The 20,660-nt window shown below is 43.0% G+C and overlaps 1 protein-coding gene across 4 annotated transcripts in view; it reads left to right on the top strand.

Annotated features, from left to right (window-relative positions):
- The window catches only part of FAT3 (FAT atypical cadherin 3), a 1,063,130-nt gene that overhangs the window by 977,258 nt on the left and 65,212 nt on the right, over positions 1-20,660 (top strand). For all 4 annotated transcript variants that reach the window (XM_082246652.1, XM_082246650.1, XM_082246651.1 and 1 more), the window contains 2 exons: positions 14,023-14,157; positions 16,264-16,421. In XM_082246652.1, coding sequence (XP_082102778.1) covers positions 14,023-14,157; positions 16,264-16,421 — 293 coding nt within the window. The remainder of the gene's footprint in view (positions 1-14,022; positions 14,158-16,263; positions 16,422-20,660) is intronic.

The following is a 20,660-nucleotide window of genomic DNA, read 5'->3' as shown; positions in this document are numbered from 1 at the left end:
GCCGGCCGGACGGCTCCGCTCGCCCGTCCTTCACAACAAGTAGGTGGGTGTGACGTCAGCACGCCGCGACCTGGCTAGTTTCATCAAAGATGATTTTTTCAAAGGTACGGGCGGCGTGCTGACGCCACCTATAAATATAGTTGAATCAATGACCGGAAGTTCCTTTTCGGCCATTTTCGTTATGGTAATAGAAGACCGGAAATACACGTCATAAACCGGAAGAGGATATGACGTATGTTGCCCAAATGTAAACAAATAGCAAAAGTGGAGCTCCGCATCCAAGAGATCAGAAATTACATCAACACAGACCAGAGGTCCACTACGAAATCCGGGCTTTAGCGCCGAGACTCCAAAACAGCCCAACATTGTGGATCTCGCCCAGTGATAGTGGATGCCATTTGAGCTACTGAGGATCTCTGTCATGGGGATCAACACTCTCTACTAAGCTGCTGCACACATGGGTGTTGGTGAAGGCTCCTTCTGCAGTGACACATACCAGCTATCAGCTATCATCAATCACTTTGGCTATGCTTGGCTGTCTGGCCAGCCTGGAGAGGGTCTGGCTGTTTCCTTGGGACTCCATGTGGGACGGGAGAGCCGCGGAAGACTGTGTGGGGGGTGTCCCCTCCCCTCCCTTCCCTCTTCTTGTAATAGCAATTGAGCAGCTACTCTAATACCCTTTATATGTGTATTGTGGTATATAATGTAATAAAGTATTTGTAAGTCTCAAAAAAAGTGTTCAGTGAGTCCAAGAGAGTTAACAAAGTGATAAAATGATTAATAGAATAAGCACCAGTGTGGCCAAAAATGATAAAAAAAAAGGTGAAGAGAAAAAAGGAAACTAAAAGACCTAAACCATTGACCAAGTGCCAAGACATAATGGGGAAAAAAAGTAAAAAGTGAAAAAAGGTAAGAGGTAAAAAAAAGTAGAAAAATATATACAAAGTATATTCCCTGCGCCAAAAATAGGGTATCCAATAGGTGTATGTAGGGGTAAAATAAATAAGCAATATATAAATGTAAAAAATAGGTATAAAGTAAATGAATAGGCAGCTGCTGTAGGAATGAGAAAAATGCCAAAGGAATGGTCTTATAAAAAGGCCAAAATACAGCGCTTGCTAATAAAATCTATAAATTACAGTTTCCCAATATGAATTAAACTTGTGCTATAAAGTGCCAATGTGACTCAATAAATACCCCATGAATAATAAATTGTATTAAGTAGCATAAAATTAGATATAATTCCGTATTAAAAGGCATAAAAAGTGGCAGTGGATCATAGTCTGGTGTGCATAAGTGACTGTGACTAAAAATATATAAGCATCAATCAACAATAATCCTTAGAAAAGATAAAATATATAAAAGTCCAACAATATATAATGACTTAATGCTCAGGAAATTAATGTCCTCAATCAAAGTGATTATTCCCAAAAGTGCAAGTGCTCTGGCTTGATTGTTCAAAATGTTGATTCCTTGTCCCAAGTATAAATGTATAAGGTGGGTCACTTACCAGATGACGTGGGTCTTATGTGTCATATGACACTAAGACCATTCAGGCTTTGGTGGCCCCCTTGGCCAAATGGCTTCCCCTTATAGGTGGTCCTGTGGGCTAGTAATGGCTCCTCTGGTCTCCGGGATATATCGGTCAAATATGGTGGGAAGGAGAAAAGAAAAGGCTCCAAATAGCATAATAAAGTCTTTAAAAGGTTTTATTACCCATATATCGGGTTCAGGAAGGATAACAATCAAATACACGCTATCCCTGGTGGTCAGCACGTCCTCCTCACGGAATCACGGGCTAACTTCCGGCTTGCGTTCCAACTAGGGTAGTGTAATGACGTTATGCGGTCCAAACTGACGCGTTTCGTCACTTCCGGTGACGTCTTCAGAGTTACAGAAATGGTGACAACATTTCCTTGAAAAAGGCTTATCTTTAGCCGTAACGCGTAGGATACGCAGGAATAATCTCTGATCAAAATTCCAAGCCACACAGCATGGACCTTATGACACATGTCACGTTACTTCTAAACTTTCAAGCACTAACTCACTTGGGTCTATAACCCACCACGAATGATTATGCAAAAACATCTTGTATGTTTGATGTAAATCAATTCTTCTTTTTTATTAAATATATATTTTATATCGTGTATACAATTTACTTGCCTAAAAAGTCCCACATAATTTGGCGTGAGGTACCAACCCAGAATCACATGTGATAAAATAGCACCAAAAGCAAGCTCTTTTTGTGGGAAAGAAAGGACATAAATTTTGTTAGGGTACAGCGTCGCACGTCTGCATAATTGTCAGTTAAAATAACATAGTGCCAAATTGCAAAAAAAAGCCTGGTCATGAAGGGGGGTAGCAAAGCAGGGACATGGATCAATGCCTTTACCTAGTAAAAGCACCTCCCACACAGTGCACAAACACTGGCTAGGCACACGGTTAACCCTTCGATCACCCCTGATGTTTAACCCCTTCCCAGGCAGTGTCATTGGTACAGTGACAGTGCATATTTTTAGCACTGGTTTTAGACTTCCGGAGGGCAAGTGGTTAAGGTCTATCGTCATTCACTTCCTTTTATAGGGTGACAACACTTTATCCCCATCTGCCAATTGCTTTCCTTTGTCCTTATTTTGATGCCGACTACAAGTGGGCATGTTCTACACATCACAAGCACACGGCCCATTGTTGTCACCATCAGAAAAAACGCCACACCGCCATCATCGAGTGCCTGTAGACCAGGGTTTCCCAACCAGGGTTCCGTTGAACTCTAGGGTTCCTCCCGAGGTTGCTAGGGGTTCCTTGAGCAATGGTCAATTTCTGCCTCTCAGATAAGTTTCCAATGACACCATTGTTCCTTTTAGCTATCTGTAAGGGGGTAATTCTTCCCAATGATGTCAAGAGTAAGGAGCGTTCTTCCCACTGACTGTCACACTAATGATTTTAATTTTTTAGCAGGGGTTCCCCGAGACCAGAAATTTATTTTAAGGGTTCCTCTGTGTTGAAAAGGTTGAGAAAAGCTGCTGTAGGCAGAAAGTGGCCACAAAAAGGCTGCAGGAGATCACCAGTGTTCACATGCAACAAAGGATGAAAGAAATATTGTGATAAAAAATAAAGCAGTTGTTTATGATACACAGCGCTTTAACAGACACAAAGTCATTATGGTTTACATCTACCTTCAGCCACCGCAGAAAGCCAGCGGTGCGCTCTGCTCACGAGCACCTTAAGCCATTAATGGTTAGATGTAGCGGGGAAACCCGAGTGCATTGAAATGCCAACCTCCATGTGTTTAAAAGGGCACAATCAATTTGTTTAGCTGTATTTGAATGTTTTGAAATGCAAACCTCTTTGCGGCATTAATAGTATCAGGTGTATTGCTCGACTGAACGAACAGCAAAATGAATAAAGATATGTTGACATTTCTGAATCTCTGTTGGGAAAATCAGTGTAAATAATTCCGAGGCATTATGGCGTTTTAGTGGCAAACACTGATAAATAAAGTGGGGATCCTTCACTGTAGAGGTATTTAATAATGCCTTATCACATGGAGATTTCAAAGTGAACCTGTCACCGGGACAAGAGCTCTTGGCCAAGCATAACTGTCACTAATTAGATAAAGTAGCATGTTTTCCCCCCGGGCATGACAGTGTCTAGACTTGTGTTACATTGTAATACTAAACTCCCCTTGGGCATGGCTACGTCAGATAATTATGTCAGGATCCACGCGTCAGAAGGATTTCTAGTAAAGGCTTGGAGATTCTAAAGTAGTTCTAAACACTCAGCCTTTTTTTTTTTTTACCCTAATGCATTCTAAGCAATGCTATTTGCCTTATGTTTGTGCCAGACACTTTAACCACTTCTGGACTGGAAGGTTTTACCCCCTTAAAGCGGTTGTAAACCTAAAAAAATAAAAAAAAATAAAACCCTGCAAGACAAAGGCATAATGAGCTAGTATGCATCGCATTCTAGCTCATTATGAATTACTTACCTTAGAACGAAGCCCCGACATGGACGCCCGGACACCGCTGTGGGAGCTGACATGATCCCTCGGTGTCTCTTCCGGGTTCGGCGGCTCCAGTGCTGTGATTGGCCGGAGCCGCGATGACGTAATTTTCCGGCAAGCTCACGGCAAGGAAAGCTGAAGGTCCGCCGGACCTTCAGAGCGCATGCGCCGCTCGCGTGAGCGGCTGCATGCAGTGCAAATATCTCCTAAACCGTGTAGGTTTAGGAGATATTAATTGTACCTACAGGTAAGCCTTATTATAGGCTTACCTGTAGTTAAAAGTGGAAACAAGCGGGATACCACCGCTTTAAGGACCAGGCCTTTTTTTGCGATTCGGCACTGCGTTATTTTAACTGACAATTGTGCGGTCGTGCGACGCTATAGCCAAATAAAATTGATGTCCTTTTTTCCCCACAAATAAAGCTTTCTTTTGGTGCTATTTGATCACCTGTGCAGTTTTTATTTTTTGTGCTTTAAACAAAAAAAAAAAAAAACGACAATTCTTAATATATATATATATATATATATTTTTTTTTTTTTCACTTTCTGCTATATAACATTCCCAAAAAAAAAAAAATAAATAAAAATCAATTTTCTCATGCTTTTAGGCCAATTTGTATTCTGTTACATGTTTTTGGTAAAAAAAAAAAATCCCAAAGTGTATGTTGATTGGTTTGCGCAAAAGTTATCACATCTACAAACTAGGGGAAAGATTTATGTAATTTGTATTTATTTTTTTTACTAGTAATGGCGGCGATCAGCAATTTTTAGCGGGACTGCGACATTGCGGTGGACAGATCGGACCCCTAACTGACATTTTTGACACTTTTAGGGGGACCAATGACATTACTACAGTAATCAGTGCTAATAAATATGCACTGTTACTGTAAAAATGACACTGACAGGGAAGGGGTTAACCCAGGGGTGATCAAAGGGTTAAGTTTGAGCCTAGGGGGTGTTTTCTAACTGTATGGGGAAGGGACTTTTGAAATTAGGAGGATCACAGGTGCTCGGTGATCATAACAGTCTGCTGTGTTTACAACAGCAGATGGACGTTCTCTCTCAGCAGGGAGCGATTGCGGGTGCCTGGCAGCAATCTGTGTCGCCAGCTCAATGGATCAGGATCCCCCCTGCTCCCAGGAGTGCTCCCGCGACCCACTGTACAGGTACAGCGATTCGCACAGCTGAGCCAGCCTGCTGCAGTATCTGCGGCGGTCAGTTGGCAAGTGGTTAATGTTCACAGCTGCTAGAGGTGACTCCTTGTCCACCCATCACACTGCGCACGCACGCTCTAAGCACAATAGAGACAATGGCCACACACCTAACATCTACTATTACTTTATTATTCTGTTCCATTCGTTTTTTTTTTTTTAGAAAAGATAGCATAAAATACAATTGGTACGTCAAAAGGCAATGCTCAAAGGAGCGTACATAATGTTAACAATGGATAACAACCATCTACTAACATTTGGTCTAAATAATATACTCGTAGGTACCATGTTATCATGAGAATGGTGAGCACACTGTCGAGTAATGGAAATAAGAGCGGGGGGTGAAAGAAAATAAAGAGAATAATGAAACTAGGGAGTAAAGAATAAGACCTCTTTCACACTGGCAATGTGCCCAACGGAGTCCGTTCTGCTCAGTGAAGGATCGATCCGCCGATCCCCGCTGAGCAGGCGGATGACAGCTCAGTTTCTGCTCTGTGTGCAGAGACTGAGCTGTCAGATCCCCCCTCTCCTTTATGGGGTGATCGAATTAGAACGGAGCACCTGTCCGTTCTCATCCAATCCTATCTGATCCTATCCTCCAGACGGATGGAAAATAGGGTTTCCATCCGTCCAGAGTTCACGGACAGGATCGGATAGGATTGCAGTGGGAGTCAGCGGACATGTCTGCGCTGACATCCGCTGCTCTATAGGGATGCATGGAGCATCCGATCAGGTCCTCCTGAAAAACTGACAGACGGATCGGAAAACCAGCGTGAAAGGGGCCTAAAGAAAGACGGAAGATAAGAGAGGACATGGAGTAACAAATTATGGTCTGAACTATGTTTTAGTGTCGGTTCAACATTTATAGTTAAGAATTACAACAGTTACATGTACAATCATAACAGTAAACATTTAATGGTTTTTAATCCACATAATCCACTGGCTCCAATGGTGATCAAATATTGCATTATTACTTTGTTTGTATGCCAACAGGCTCTCATAAGTGTAATTTTGTTTGACTATATCAATCACCTCGGATACATGGGGCGTAAGATTAGATTTCCATCTCCTAGTTATGAGTGACCTAGCTGCAAGTAATACATGGGTAACAATTTTTTGACAGTCAGTTGGGAATTGATCTATGCCTATGTTTTAGATTGGCAGTGCCGGAGAAGGTGCGGTGAGGACACCGGTAAAATCAGAGATGATTTTAAATATTTTATTCCAGAAGCTGGTGAGATGTTTACAGGACCAAATGATATGCATCAGTTGGCCCACTGAACCGCATCCCCCCCAGCACAAGGTGGACTGAGATGAGAGGAATTTAGGGATGCTGTAGGGATTTAGGTACCACCTGAGGGCAATTTTTTGAGTTAGCTCCCAGTGGTTAACACATTTAGATGCTTGAAAGATAGCTTTGAAGGCTGGTTGCCATTGTTTGGTACTGAAGAAGTCTCCCAAGTCAGCCACCCACTTTAAGTAAGGGGTGAATTTATGAAATAAAAGTTTATTTTGGAGTAGATTATATTATGGAAGATCAAATGGAATTTTACACCGAATTCCATTCAAATTCGAACTGTAAACATATTTCTGAAATCAAAGACTCTGTGTGTTATTAGAATACCATTTCGAAATAATGCTGTTTTTGCTAAGGCTGGCCTGCCTGTCTATCAGCATCTATTCGTCCGACATTGAAGGAGAGGTCTGTGACAGCTTGATTTTTGGGATCGATGTGGCTGGTTTTTGATCCATGTGCTATACACTTATTTGACCTCTCTATAATTTGAGGGTCAAATTCTTCTGGTAAGCAGATATCTTATCCGGACACAGTGGCGAAGCCTGTTTTGCAGTAATCACGGCACCTGGTGTGGGGATCATCTCTATTTCTTTTCCCTAAGAACTTTCTCATTCTGATTGCTTAGTGGACATTTTTCATTGGCGCTGCATCCCTTCTTTGGTTATGCTATTTCCATGGGTCACAATTATATTCATTGGTGCCAGCAGCCTCGGTTTATTGGATTCAACTTATCAACAAGCGCAGATATATTTTCCTGTTTAATTTGGGTGATTATGCCCACTCATGTGGTAGGTGCTTTTCCAATGAGTTGCACCAGTACAAACTGTCTTGTCCACCTCCTCTGGATCACTTGGCTCACTTAGCCTCTAGTCGCAGTGTCCTGCTGCATGGCCCACTCCTGGCCTCTGGATAGGGGAGCTTCTGACACCGCGATAGGAGTTGACCTGACTCGGGAAGTGAGGCCTCCTATTTTCTAGCTGATGACTGGGGCACCTCTGACCCCTGAGTGAGACCCCCTGTCTTTTGGCCCTTGGCTGGGGCACCTCTGACCCCTGGGTGAGACCTTCTGTCTCTTGGCCCCTGGTTGGGGCTCCTTTGACCCCTAGGTGAGACCTTCTGTCTCTTTGATCCTGGCTGGGGCTCCTCGGACCCCTGGGTGAGATCTTCTGTATTTTTGCTTCTGGCTGGGGCTCCTCTAATCCCTGGGTAAGACCTTCTGCCTTTTGGCTCCTGGCTGGGGCTTCTCTGACTCCTGGGTGAGACCTTTTGTCTGTTTGCTCCTGGCTGGGGCTCCTTTACCCCTGGATAAGATCTCCAGTCTTTTTGCTCCTGGCTGGGGCTCCTCTGACCCCTGGGTTAAACCTTCTGTCTCCAAACTGGGAGCGGTCTCCAAAATGAGAGCCCTGAGCTATCCTCAGGCTTGGGTATATAACAAACCTGCACACCTGTGTACTCACTCACTGCAGGTACCTTGTAAAAACCAGATGTAGGATTGACGGTTCCGTCTCACCCAAGACACTTGTCACAACTAGGTAATGTAACGCGCCCCAACGCATGAAAGTGCACATTGTGGCAAAGTGTGATCTGGTGTGAATGGGTCCTACCACCCTTACACAGACTATACCTGTCACCCTATTAGTTCAAAAATGTCTCTATTTGGTTTTAATTATAGCATTTACAAATTGAAGCATTAATATTTCTTTTGCCATACAATAGAGAGTTCAAACAGAGAAAGGTAAAGGGGAATCGGGGGGGGGGGGGTTAGGAGTGGAGGGAAGGGAAAGTAAAAAGCAGAAGAAATGCAAGAAAGGATGCAATTAGCCAATGGTCAAAACTTGACAAATCAAGATAGTGGTGCAGTGGGACCTTGGTGGTGTCTTCTCTTTATTGAGAAAACCATAGGTGGTAAAGATCAAAATATGGGAACCTTCTATATATGGGAGGGATGAAAGCTCTTTAACTGCATGCTAGGGCCTTAAGGGTTGTTTACACAAGCTTTGGTCTCTGGAGAGCAATCTGTGTGTGGATCGCTATTTGGAGAGCAGTTGTTGTAACCCCTTGATCACAGCATTATCATGCCACAACTGCTTGCATTGTGGGACACTTGGAGAGTGGCCCCATTCTGTTGAATGTAGCAACCCCAGAAAACAAAGAGGGTGTAATTCCTGCCACAGCATGTTTACACCCCCCAGCTGCTCCTCTACAGCTAAAGGGGGTAGATGTTGGGTTGTGGTAAAAGCGTGGCTTAACCACCGAGTTAAAACACCCAACCTCACGTGTAATTGAACCCTAAATGAGCCATAATCTCTAAATGTCATTAAGCAAGTCCAAGCTGGCGGGTTTCTTCAGGGTCATTCTCGTTGGTGGAAGCCAAGTTTTCCATCTTAAGATTCGTGACTATTCCACTGTGTGTGGAAGTGCTGTTGATATCCAGTGCCATGAGATTGTAGCCTGGACTGAAAATAAGCAATGTCTCAAGATGCCCTTCTTGGCTTTAGACAGTAATCCTATTAAAAGTGATTTAAACTCCTTGTTTACTTACCCCCCCCCAAACCCCCCCCCCCCCAACCTGACGTGTGTAGAGGAGCCATAGATGGGAAATAATCTCTAACTACCATCAAGCAAGTCCAAGCTTGGCGGGTCTATTCTGCATTGTTGTTCTCAGTTGAAACCGAGTTCTCCATTGACATAATATAATTTTAATATTTGTGACCATTCCTCTTTGTGCTGTTGATTTCTTGTGCCGCAAGATTGCAACCTGGGCCGCTAATAAACAATGTCTCAAGATACCCTTCTTGGCTTTAGACCAGGGGTCTCCAAACATTTTAAATAAAGCACCAGTTTACTGTCCTTTCGACTTTAGGACGGGGGCATACTGTGGCCATTGGGAGTATAAAAGGTCCCCAAATCATTGGCGAGAAAAACAATGTCCCATCGTTTGTTTCAGTGGGAGTAATTGTGACTCATCATTGGTGCCAGAGGGGAAAATTGTGCCCCATTGTTGGTGTCACTGGGAATAACTCTGTGCCTCATCATTGATGTCATTGGGCCCAACTGTTTGCGTCATTGGGAGAAATTGTGCCCCATCATTGGTGTCATTGGGCCCAACTGTTTGTGTCATTGGGAGAAATTGTGCCCCATCATTGGTGTCATTGGACCAAATTGCGGGTGTCATTGGCAGGAATAGTGCCCCATCATTGGGTTTTATTGGGCCCTATTGTTGGTGTCCTTGGGAGAAATTGTGCCCCATTATTAGTTTTAGTGCCCCTTCATTGCTGGCAGTGGGAGGAATTATGGCCCCAAGGGCTGGATAAAAGCAAGCAAAGGGCTGCAGTTTGTAGACCACTGCTTTAGACAGTAACTCTGTGAAATGTAAATTAAACTCCTCATTTGCTTGCTCACATCTCCTGCTAAGGGATCCTCTGCACCAAAGGCCAACTCTTCCTGCCTTGGCACACGTCAGCACTTGAATCTGGGCCCTGGAATCTACAGTTTTGAAAATGATGAATTTGTGACTTGGGTTTCCAGCAGGTGCGTGTCTGTTGGCAAAAAATCCTGCGTTAAGTATCGTCCTTCTTTCCACTTTCGGTAATGTGGGGCATATGGCAGAGACTGCAAAGCCTTAGAGAATGTTACGTATTTCCTTTGGCGTTGGTGTTACCTGGCTTCGTACTTCTCTTTTTGTCGAGCCTCTGCCAGGTTATAATTCACAGCGAGTCTAATGGACAAGGTGGCAGCATATTAACTCTCAGCGCGCGTCCTGTCACTCCCTGAAGAAGTCGCTCCGGGCCTCAGCTGGATTAGTACCTGAACCATGTCTCTTGTGAAAACAGTAATTTACCCATTTTCCAAAGAAAATATATATTTTCTGCGGTAACGTGAGGCCAGTCAGGAGACGTCAGCCGAGCATTTCCATGTCAGCGCAGCGTTCACTTTCTATCAGCCGCTGTAATTGATTGCACAGTAACTCGCAAATACGCCTGCCAGATGGCACTTACTTAACTTAAACGTCCCACTGTATATTTTTCTTTTCACTCGCCTGAGTAAAGTTTACATATCATAACTCTGTTAAGCGGAAGAGGAAAACAAATGCTGAAGCTTTCATGTGAAAGACGCATCTGTAAGTTTATTTTTAAATTATAAGAATTTTTTTTTCTGTTGGAGCAATATAAAGAATATTGGAAAAATTCCAAATCCAGTAAAAAAAGTAACATAACTAGAGTTAAACTCTTGGCAGATATAAAAGACATAAATGAATGCTCCTTTGTAATCAGCAACACACCAATAAGGCTTCATGCACACTGGGGCTTTTTAGACATTTTTCTCCTAGCAGAAGAAAAACAGCTTCAGAATCACTCCTTTTGTGAATGCATTTAGGCATGTCAAGTGCTATGGCATTTATTTATTTAATTAATCAGAATATGAATTTATTCTGGCCATTGAAATGAAAATAAAAAAAACGCTCAAGAGCTAAATGCACCTAGCGCTTAGGCGCGTTTAGATGCATTTACATGCAATTAAAAAAAAAAAAAAACGCTCCTCTCTTGAATGCACGTGTGATTTTTTTTTTTCTGCCTCTAAAACTCCTGTTAATGCCTGTGTGCATGGACAAATAAGCTAACATGAAGGGGCATTTAATGTCAGAAAAAAATAGAAACTCCTGTAGGCAGGTGTAGTGTACTTTCTCCACTACAGATGGCACTCAAACGCAACGGCATTGCAGAGGGAAAGTAATTCAAGAGGAACATGATTTATCTTTGGTTTTCTGGGTCACTGGGGGAGCTATTCGATTGGATGCTGGTGCCCAATGTGACTCTGGTGGCCATCTTAGGTCTGGCAGAGTCTATTGTAAACCCTGGCTCCCAGACTTACTGCGCATTTCCCGTGTGGGTAGTGTAGGGACAGGTCACCCATCTGTCAGGGACAGTAATAAGCAGCAGGAAGAGGTTCCAGACGAGTAGGGATAGAGCAAGGACATGCCATCCTTCCTGAAAGCCTTCATGTTTGTGTATGGGCTGGCCAGTCTGCATTCAACCCCTAAAGACAGGCGCTGTGGGTATACCTGAGACCTACTGATATATTCTTCACTGCAACATTCTGTGTGAGCACCCAGTTTGGGTATCTTCCTGTCGGGCAGGTGTGCTTTCTTAAACTTCCCCAATACAATTCAGCTTCTACAACTGGACTCTGAGTGTTTACTGCTCCTGCACCACACTGCACCTCCCCACATGCTTGTAAAACTGGAGTCTTATAACTCAAGTGTGCATGAGGCCTAAATGTATTTTTTTCATACAAATTTTGGAAGGACCAGAATATGACCTGGTATCAGCCTTTTGCAGTCCTTGGTCAGTAGGACAGGGTCACAAGAGGAAGAAGCTGTATAAAGAGTCAACTAGTTAATGTGCTGACATGTAGTATGCTGATAGGAGGGGAGAGCAGAGTGACCGAGGGATGAGCTCATCACTGTGCTGCTTCTCTTTTCACTGGCCAGCCACAGGTTTAGGAGGGTCCAAGGTGACCTGGGCCCAGAGGAAAGGGTTTAATGATACTGGCCATCAGAGTACAGACATCTAGCTTCAGAAAAAGTACTGTCAGGGAAATCTCAGGTATGAATGTGAATGGGCAGCATAGTGGCTTTGTGGTTTCCACCACAGATTGCTCTTTAGAGCAGTGTTTCTCAACCTTTTTTTCAGTCAAGGCACTTTTTAAAAATGATGGAAAAATCATGGACTGTCTCAAGGCACCCCATTGTACAATGTAAAACCTATTCTAATAGTTTTACATAATGCAGCAACATCCATAAGTCTAAGTAGGACACCCAACATTAGAAGTGATCTATTCTTCCAAAGCAAATACATTTTTGCACACTGGTACTGATTAGTATTCCAATGTTTATCTTCTCTCTCAGTTTGCCTCCATCACCCAGCTAATGTGACCCCACAGCTGATGGAGAGGGGCAGGGGAGGGTCAAACACGAATGCTATGCAGACAAATGACATCCTCTTCATCAGCTGATGATGTCATTGGTTGTTAGGACGCCGGCAGCTACAAGGTTGTTATGGTGCACAATGAAAAACTGTGACTTAGTGTAACTAAAAGTCAGGCTTCAACAAACGCTGGCTTGTATACAATTTTTGGGTGATTTTTAGGCATATTGCTAAGGCAGCCCTGAAGAAACCTCAAGGCACCCCACTGGTTGAAAAAGGCTGCTTTAGAGGACAACACAAGTGTGAATGAGCCTTAATAAAGGCACTGGAAAAGACATGCGCGGAGCTAGAAGGAAATGATAAGCATAGGGCACACATGACAGGGTGGAAGGAAAACCAGGCACTAGGGGGTTAAATTAGTTGTTGGGATATGAGAGGTCAGGATTCTTACCTTATTAGCAGAGCAGACAAGGTGATGGGGAGGAGCAGGAGAGAAAGTAGTTGGAGGGGAGGGGTAAAGGGGTTTCACTTGCAGACTGGAGAACATAGGAGAAACGTCCCTCCCACCCTGGTGATGCTGTTTTCTGTTGTTCTGCTAAGGAGGTTGGACATTGGCGGTTGGGGTCCTTGACGAGGGTCCAAAACATGGTGTTGAATGATAAAATGGTGGGACCCATCTCAGGTATGGAGTCCTATGGTTGGTCTGGTTCAGTCTAAACCTACCGGGTAGTGTAAGGTGGTAGGGATCTGTGGTCAGTTAGGATAGTCCTCAAGGCAGTGTTTTGGCAGCTGGGGACTAAACCTAACTTATTGATACCAAAATTGTGGGAGATAGTATCATCAAGGATCTGCAACCATTCTTTGATCTGGATTGCTTTGACTGTTTTATGTTATTTATGGTTTTGTTTAATAAAAGGCAGAACCGGCCATTTAATCCCTATGCCGAGTTAGTGTTGCCATTTAAAGGTAAAGGGGTGGTGTTGGGCACTGATCCAGGTAATATGGTTAAACAGGTGGGATCTGAACTACCCTAGTCAGGTACACCTAAGGCCCCTTTCACACAGGCAAACTGATCGGGTCCGCCTGTCAATTTTGTAGGTGAACCCTCTAATATGCTCTATGGAGCGGAGAATGTAATCGGACATGTGTCCGTTTACACCCGCCAACATCCAATCCCCTAAAAACAGACGGATTGGGATCCATTCCCCATCTGTCTAGTGGATTGGACAGTAGTTGTGTGTGAACAGACAGTTGGTCTGTTTATAGCCGACCGCCCATAGACAGCATAAGCAGAGTGGACACAGACCAGCCATCCTCCTGCTCAGCGTGGATCAGAGGACAGATTCCCCCCTGGGCAGGCGACCTCCTGGCAAAGTCTGCCCCATGTGGAAGGGGCCTAAGAAACAATTATCTATCACAGGTAACATTTCCCGTCATTTTGCCTATTAAGCTTTTACACTTCAGTCTATTCTGTGCCAACATGACATTTTTCTGTTTCAGCTCTGGCAGTAGATAAGTCCACTTAAAAAAAAAAAAGCAAGGGTTGCTGGTTCGTCTCCTAAGATGTTTTTGTTTATCTTGCAGGCGGACTGTGTCCAGGATCGGCAGATCCGTGTTTAAACAAGCCGTGTCCTGAGGATATGCAATGCGTGGGATATGAAATCAGTCGGAGACCTTTCATCTGTCAGTGCCCACCGGGCAAACTCAGCGAATGTTCAGGTACAATCCATTATTCAAAAGAAAATTATCAAGTCAGCCACGAGCGTTAAGCATTTTTCAGTATGAAAGACTACAGATGTGTGTTATCCCTAAACCCAAAGGTAATAAATAAAAATACATAGCACAGCAGAAAAGCAACCTCGCATGCTACGCCGCAGAAATAAATGTTGAAAGATATCACTCTATAGCAGACATGTCAAACAAGTCTTTTGTGGCTCTTAACCTTCCTTTCACAGCCTTTAGCTAAGGTTAGATACTAAACTTCAAAGTGCATGTCAATAATGTCTACATGTTAAAAATTTAATAAGAAGGTGAATTAATTAATGCTTCTCCACCATCGATAGATCTGTTGCATCTTTAAAGTGTTTTTCCTGGTTTTCCCATCCAGCCTCAGTACCTCATTTCCAAAACGTTGTTTTGGCTGAATGGGCACAAATTCCTACTTCAAAATCTTGTAAAAAGTCTCCCAGAAGAGTGAAGACTGTTATAGCCCCAATGGGGAGCCAACTTCATAGTACTACCCATAGCTTTGGTTTAAGATGTCCATCAAGTTTAAATAGGTTTGCTGGTCAAGCATCAACAAAATATGGGCCAGATCGTTTAAAATAGCCATATTTATAATTACCGTAATTTCATAAACTCTCTGTTTTTAAATAGCTAATCATTGATTTTATCAGTGCCATTGAATTCCATAGAGGCTCACCACTGCACACCGCACACTGCACACTGATACCCCTAGTTAACTAGAACTTCCAGGATTAATATGTGAATTCTGGTGCATAAGGGCTTGCAGATCTAGGAATTTTAGTATAGTTTTTGCCCACTTTTTATAAATATATCTCTAATAACTAGGCAATATATAGAAAATGGATAAAGCACCCTTGAAACACACTTTTTCAGCAAATCAAATCAATTTTCCTCCCCACTGCATAGCAGGCATCTGAGCTAGTGTTGGCACTTGTCTGGAATTCACCCAGACAGTCCAGGTTTTGAATCATGTGTCTGGGTTTTGGACCACCTAAAACTCGGTCACATTATTCAGACTAGACTGTAGCTCCACAAGCTAGACATTTGCAGGGGGTGTGCCAGGTGTGTGAGGCACACCCTAATCACCCCATGCTGTGCCTCAGAAAAGGGTAAATATGAAGCCCAGCAGCTGGAAGATAAATCGTGGATGAAAGGTCCTGATGCCCGAGCCTCCATCCTTGGGTAAGTGAGCTCACCATCCACTGTGACTAAAGTCCTCCCCCCTCCCTTCTCTCCCTCCCTCCCTCCCTCCCTTCTTTCTCCTGCCTCTGAACAAGTGAATACACTGAGAGGTGAGAGGTGCTCTATGGACTCTGATGTATGGGGGGCTTTGGGAACCCTGATTTAAGGGGGAATGCTGGGAACTCTGATATAAGTGGAGGCTTTTGTGAGCAGAAATCCCACTTAGAGTTCCCCTTTACACCTGAGTCCACAGTGTAAAAATGAAATTTGCAGTGCGCCGCTAAAGTGTTTAAGTTTGGCTGGAAGAAAAGGTGGCAAGACTGCATCCAACAAATACTGCTCTTGCCTGCTGCCCTAATCTATACTACAAAATGCTTTACAATTGTTGACTTTTCTGAAAGTCAGTATTTGCATACCTTTAGGCAGGCAACTGTGTGTGAGTGTGCATGCCTTGTGATGGTGATGACCTGGAATGGAATCTTGCATCATTAGAAGACAGGAGAAGTGTGTATGTGTGCTCAATAGTACATTGCTTCTACATAGGTCTGTAGTGCAGAATTATATAAAGCTACTGTAGCAACACCTGAAATTCCTGCTAAATGTACAGTAAGTAAGTGTGAGCAATAATGAGCCTTTGATCATGATGGAGGAAGCAAAAACCTTTCTTGAATAAAAGCAGTGGCCAAGTTGTTTTCTCTAAATGGTCAAAATCTGTAATCTGGGGCATCGTCTAGAGAGGAACTCCCCAACGCTAATTCTATTATACCAAAAAAAATGTAGGATGAGTATACATTATGTTAATAATAGTAATTATGCTAATTATTATTGGATTATAATGTAATATCACTGAGGATCATAAAAGTATTTTTAATCATTGATCCTTTTACTTGATTCCAGGCCACACGTCTCTCAGTTTTGCTGGGAACAGTTACATCAAATACCGGGTCTCTGAAAACAGCAAGAGAGATGAATTCAGACTGGGCCTACGAATGAGGACCCTACAGAACAATGCCATCATCATGTACACCAGGTCCAACCCCTGCATGATCCTAAAGGTAAATGGCTAGAGTGTTTTAATCTGAATTTGGCAATTGCTGCTTTAACTGAAATCCAATGAATGAATAGGGAGGGCCAGGGATAGTCAATCTATGGAGGAAAGGTCTAGATCACAGGTTTTCAAACTTTGGCCCTCGAGTTGTTCAAGAACTGCAATTCCCATCATGCCTAGTCATGTCTGTGATTGTCAGAGTTTTACAATGCCTCATGGGATGTGTAGTTCCACAACAGCTGGAGGGCAGTAGTTTGAGGACCCTTGGTCTAGATGATGCTGGATGTCCTTCAGCCAAGAGATGAGGCGGGCTCTACCTGACTTGCTGCCAATTCTAATGCATACTGTGAGAAGCTCACAATGTGCTGCGAAATCAAAGTAAGCAATTTCAGTACAAGAGAATAGTCTGTACAGCTGTGCAAGACTAAAGGGAAGGCTGGAATTTAAGGCAAGTGAATGGTCATTGCAAAGGTTTGCTTTAAGGGTAACCCCACCAACACGCAATCATTTTAGTATGGTGTGTGTTCTCCCCATATTTGTGTGGGTGTACACCAAGTTACCTCCCACAATCCAAAAATATGCTAGTGACTTGTCTTTCACTTAAAGTGGAACTTTAGCCAGAAGAATAAGGGTAAGTTCACCTTTGAGAACATGTAACATGTTCCAAATGCTGCAGCCACTGCTGACTCTGTGCAGGAACTTGACTGGCCTGCACAGAGTCCTGACATCAACCCGATAGAACACCTTTGGGATGAATTAGAGCAGAGACTGTGAGCCAGGCCTTCTCTTTAACATCAGTGCCTGACCTCACAAATGCACTTCTGAAAGAATGGTCAAACATCCACATAGACACACTCCTAAACCTCGTGGACAGCCTTCCCAGAAGAGTTGAAGTTGTTATAGCTGCAAAGGGTGGGCCAACTCAATATTGAACCCTACGGACTAAAGCTGGCCATACACTATACAATTTGCTTATTCAATTTTCTTTAGATTTACCTTCAACTATGTAGTACAAGGGCCTGCCTGATTGCATACAAATTGAACGTGTTTAGGTTTGACCTCATATTATATGGTTTTGGTAAATCTAAAGTTTGTACAACAAAATTGTATAATGCATGGCCAGCCTTAGACTGGGACGCCGTTAACCATTTCCGGACCGCCTGCCGCATATTTACTCCGCTACTTTGACGTTAAATGCTAGTGTTTTGGCAGCTCGGTATTTCTCTATGTGGCCGGTGGTCCTCTTACACATAAAAATGGTCCCAGCAGCAGAATCACTTTTATGGGCGGCGGTAGAGCTGCCCACCCCCCTCCTGCTGCTTCACGGTCGTTTCCCCGCTGGTACTTCATCTCAGGTCTCCATCCTTTCCTTCATGCTTCCAGGTAGTGAGCAGGCTCTCCCTTACAGAGCCTGGGCAAATTAGTAGACCTCAGGCTTCAGGTCTACCCAGCAGCAGCCGTTCCTAACACAGCCACCCAGAGTCTGGGTGGAAAAAGACACAGATCAACTAACTTCCTCCAAATAAATACCTTCTCCCAGCATGCTCAGCAACCAGTATGATTGGCTGAGAAAAGTATACATATTCATAACCTGACTCACTGTAATTCATCACACTAATGCCAAAGGTAACAGTGCCACCTATTGACAAAAGGGAGAAAACTCAGCTAAACCAGGCTTAGGAGTACAATCCAATGATCACAAAGACTACAAATTAAAATATGGGGGTGTGTGGCGCGCTTCAGAAGTGGAGAAAAAATAAATAAACTATTGATTGTGATTGAAATATATGTGTAGTGTCTGTCAAAAAATGTGCTGTCGTTTCACTATTCCTTATCCTTGTGATTGTGGATATAATAAACTTCAATCAAACCGAAATTTAAATAATTCAATATAAATCTATAAAGTGTTATGCCAGGTATTCCAAACTATAAAGTGCTGGGTGCTTTCAATCTTCAATAAATACATATCATATCAACAAAATCTTTAAACTCATTAAATTAATAAAGTGCAGTATTCAGTGAATGTCCGTTTTTTTCTTTCCACCACAGAAAAAATCAATAAATCCAACTGTGTATCTTCAACTTAAATCACAAAGTGCTTCCGTGCAAAAAAAAGGGTGCTGTGACTTGTTCCTCCACCAGGTGTCACCTCTAGGTGTTCTAAACTCTCACCTTAATGGAGTATATGAATCGCCTGTATATATATATTTGTCCCCCGGTTGGGTGATCAAAGGCTTGGGTGTCCTGTCTCAAGGGTCCTATTCGTGGTCCCGGGATACTTCTCAGGGTCCGTATCGGGGTGCTTTTGTCCTAAGGGGTCCTTAACTCCTAGCACGACCTCGGGGCTCATCAAACACAGAGGGCCATCATGGTGCAGTATTTAAAACCAATTTATTCATAAAAAAATCATTGCACTTACATTTGTTCAACTTGTTATGGGCGTAGAATAGTCTGAATAGCGTTGGGAGAACTTGGCTCCAGTCCGTAACGTCACTTCCGGTTATTTTGGCGGCTCCTCCTACGCGTTGCGTCACGTCACGTGACTTCCTCAGGGAGTGTCTGAGGAAATAACGTTATGTCACTTTTCTATCAACTGGTTTCTGGTACCAGTATCGTGGTGCAGCAGTAGGAAGGGACCTAAATCACCTCTTCACCTCTGACAGCGCAGGAACCACCCACACACACCTAAAAGACTACAAATTAGTCATGCTAGCTACCACCTAGCACATCTACATTTATTAGTAGCCCTGTTCAGGATAAGAGTGCTACATTTACATATATATATATATATATATATATATATATATTATCTCACAAAAGTGAGTACACCCCTCACATTTTTGTAAACATTTTACTATAACTTTTCATGTGACAACACTGAAGAAATGACACTTTGCTACAATGTAAAGTAGTGAGTGTACAGCTTGTATAACAGTGTACATTTGCTGTCCCCTCAAAATAACTCAGCACACAGCCATTAATATCTAAACCGCTGGCAACAAAAGTGAGTATACCCCTAAGTGAAAATGTCCAAATTGGGCACAAAGTGTCAATATTTTGTGTGGCCACCATTATTTTCCAGCACTGCCTTAACCCTCTTGGGCATGGAGTTCACCAGAGCTTCACAGATTGCCATTGGAATCCTCTTCCACTCCTTCATGACCACATCACGGATCTGGTGGATGTTAGAAACCTTGCGCTCCTCCACCTTATGTTTGAGGATGCCCCACAGATGCTCAATAGGGTTTAGGTCTGGAGACATGCTCCAAAATATATACAAACATGTGAGGGGTGTACTCACTTTTGTGAGATGCTGTGTATGTGTGTATGTGTGTGTGTATATATATATATATATATATATATATATATAGTGATTGTAAGCAACTTTGAGTTTCAGATATTCTGGTCCTTTAACTCAAGATGAGTTTTTTATTTAAAATCACTTTGCAAACAGCATATTAGTGTAATTATTCCACCAATCGATTCCTTCTCATGCATAATATAACAGAAAAAGGCAAAAAGCGTACTTGTGCAGCCCTCCCTGGAGACTGTAGAACTGCTGTATCCCTCGTTCCCACTGCAAACTCTTTGAAGGCTCTTTAGAAAGCTTTTGTATTTAAATTGGTAGTTTGCAAGCAAACGACTCGGCAGAAAAGGGCTTTTAGGTCATTACAAATAATTCAAGACAGAAACTGTATACTCACGTGTTTATATTTCTTTACACCCGGGTCTAATAAAAGGCAAGCCATGTTATGTACTGAGAGGGACAAAGAACAGGAAGAGTGATTTGCTGAGACACGTATTACTATACTACCAGAGAAAAGGTGTTTTCTTTTGGATTTGTACACTTATGACACAAATGCACTCTATCTTTAATATGATTGCAATGTTGTTTGCTCAAGAGGGCTCAAAAAATAATAACCTCTTGTCTCTGTAGAATGTTTTCTGATGTGGTGAGGATATAATCAGACACAACACAGAGCAGTTGTATCTTGTGAATCTGTAGATAGCAGGTTATATTTTAGCACAATGATTATTTTGTGTTTAAAGCGGAGTTCCACCCAAAAGTGGAAGCTCTGCTTATCTGTTCCCCCTCCCCCTCTGGTGCCAAATTTGGCACCTTTCAGGGGGGAGGGGGAAATGGTACCTGTTTTGACAGGTACCCATGCCCACTTCCATGGGACTCCGCCGCGGCGAGGGTTTCTTTAGAACTTTCGGCCCCCTCCTCCTTCCTCTGCTGCTGGGA

This window comes from Pelophylax lessonae (genome assembly GCF_965119305.1).
Source record: "Pelophylax lessonae genome assembly, chromosome: 2".
NCBI lineage: Eukaryota > Metazoa > Chordata > Amphibia > Anura > Ranidae > Pelophylax > Pelophylax lessonae.
Note: the sequence above shows the minus strand (reverse complement) of the source record. Positions and strands in the feature narration are given on the sequence as shown.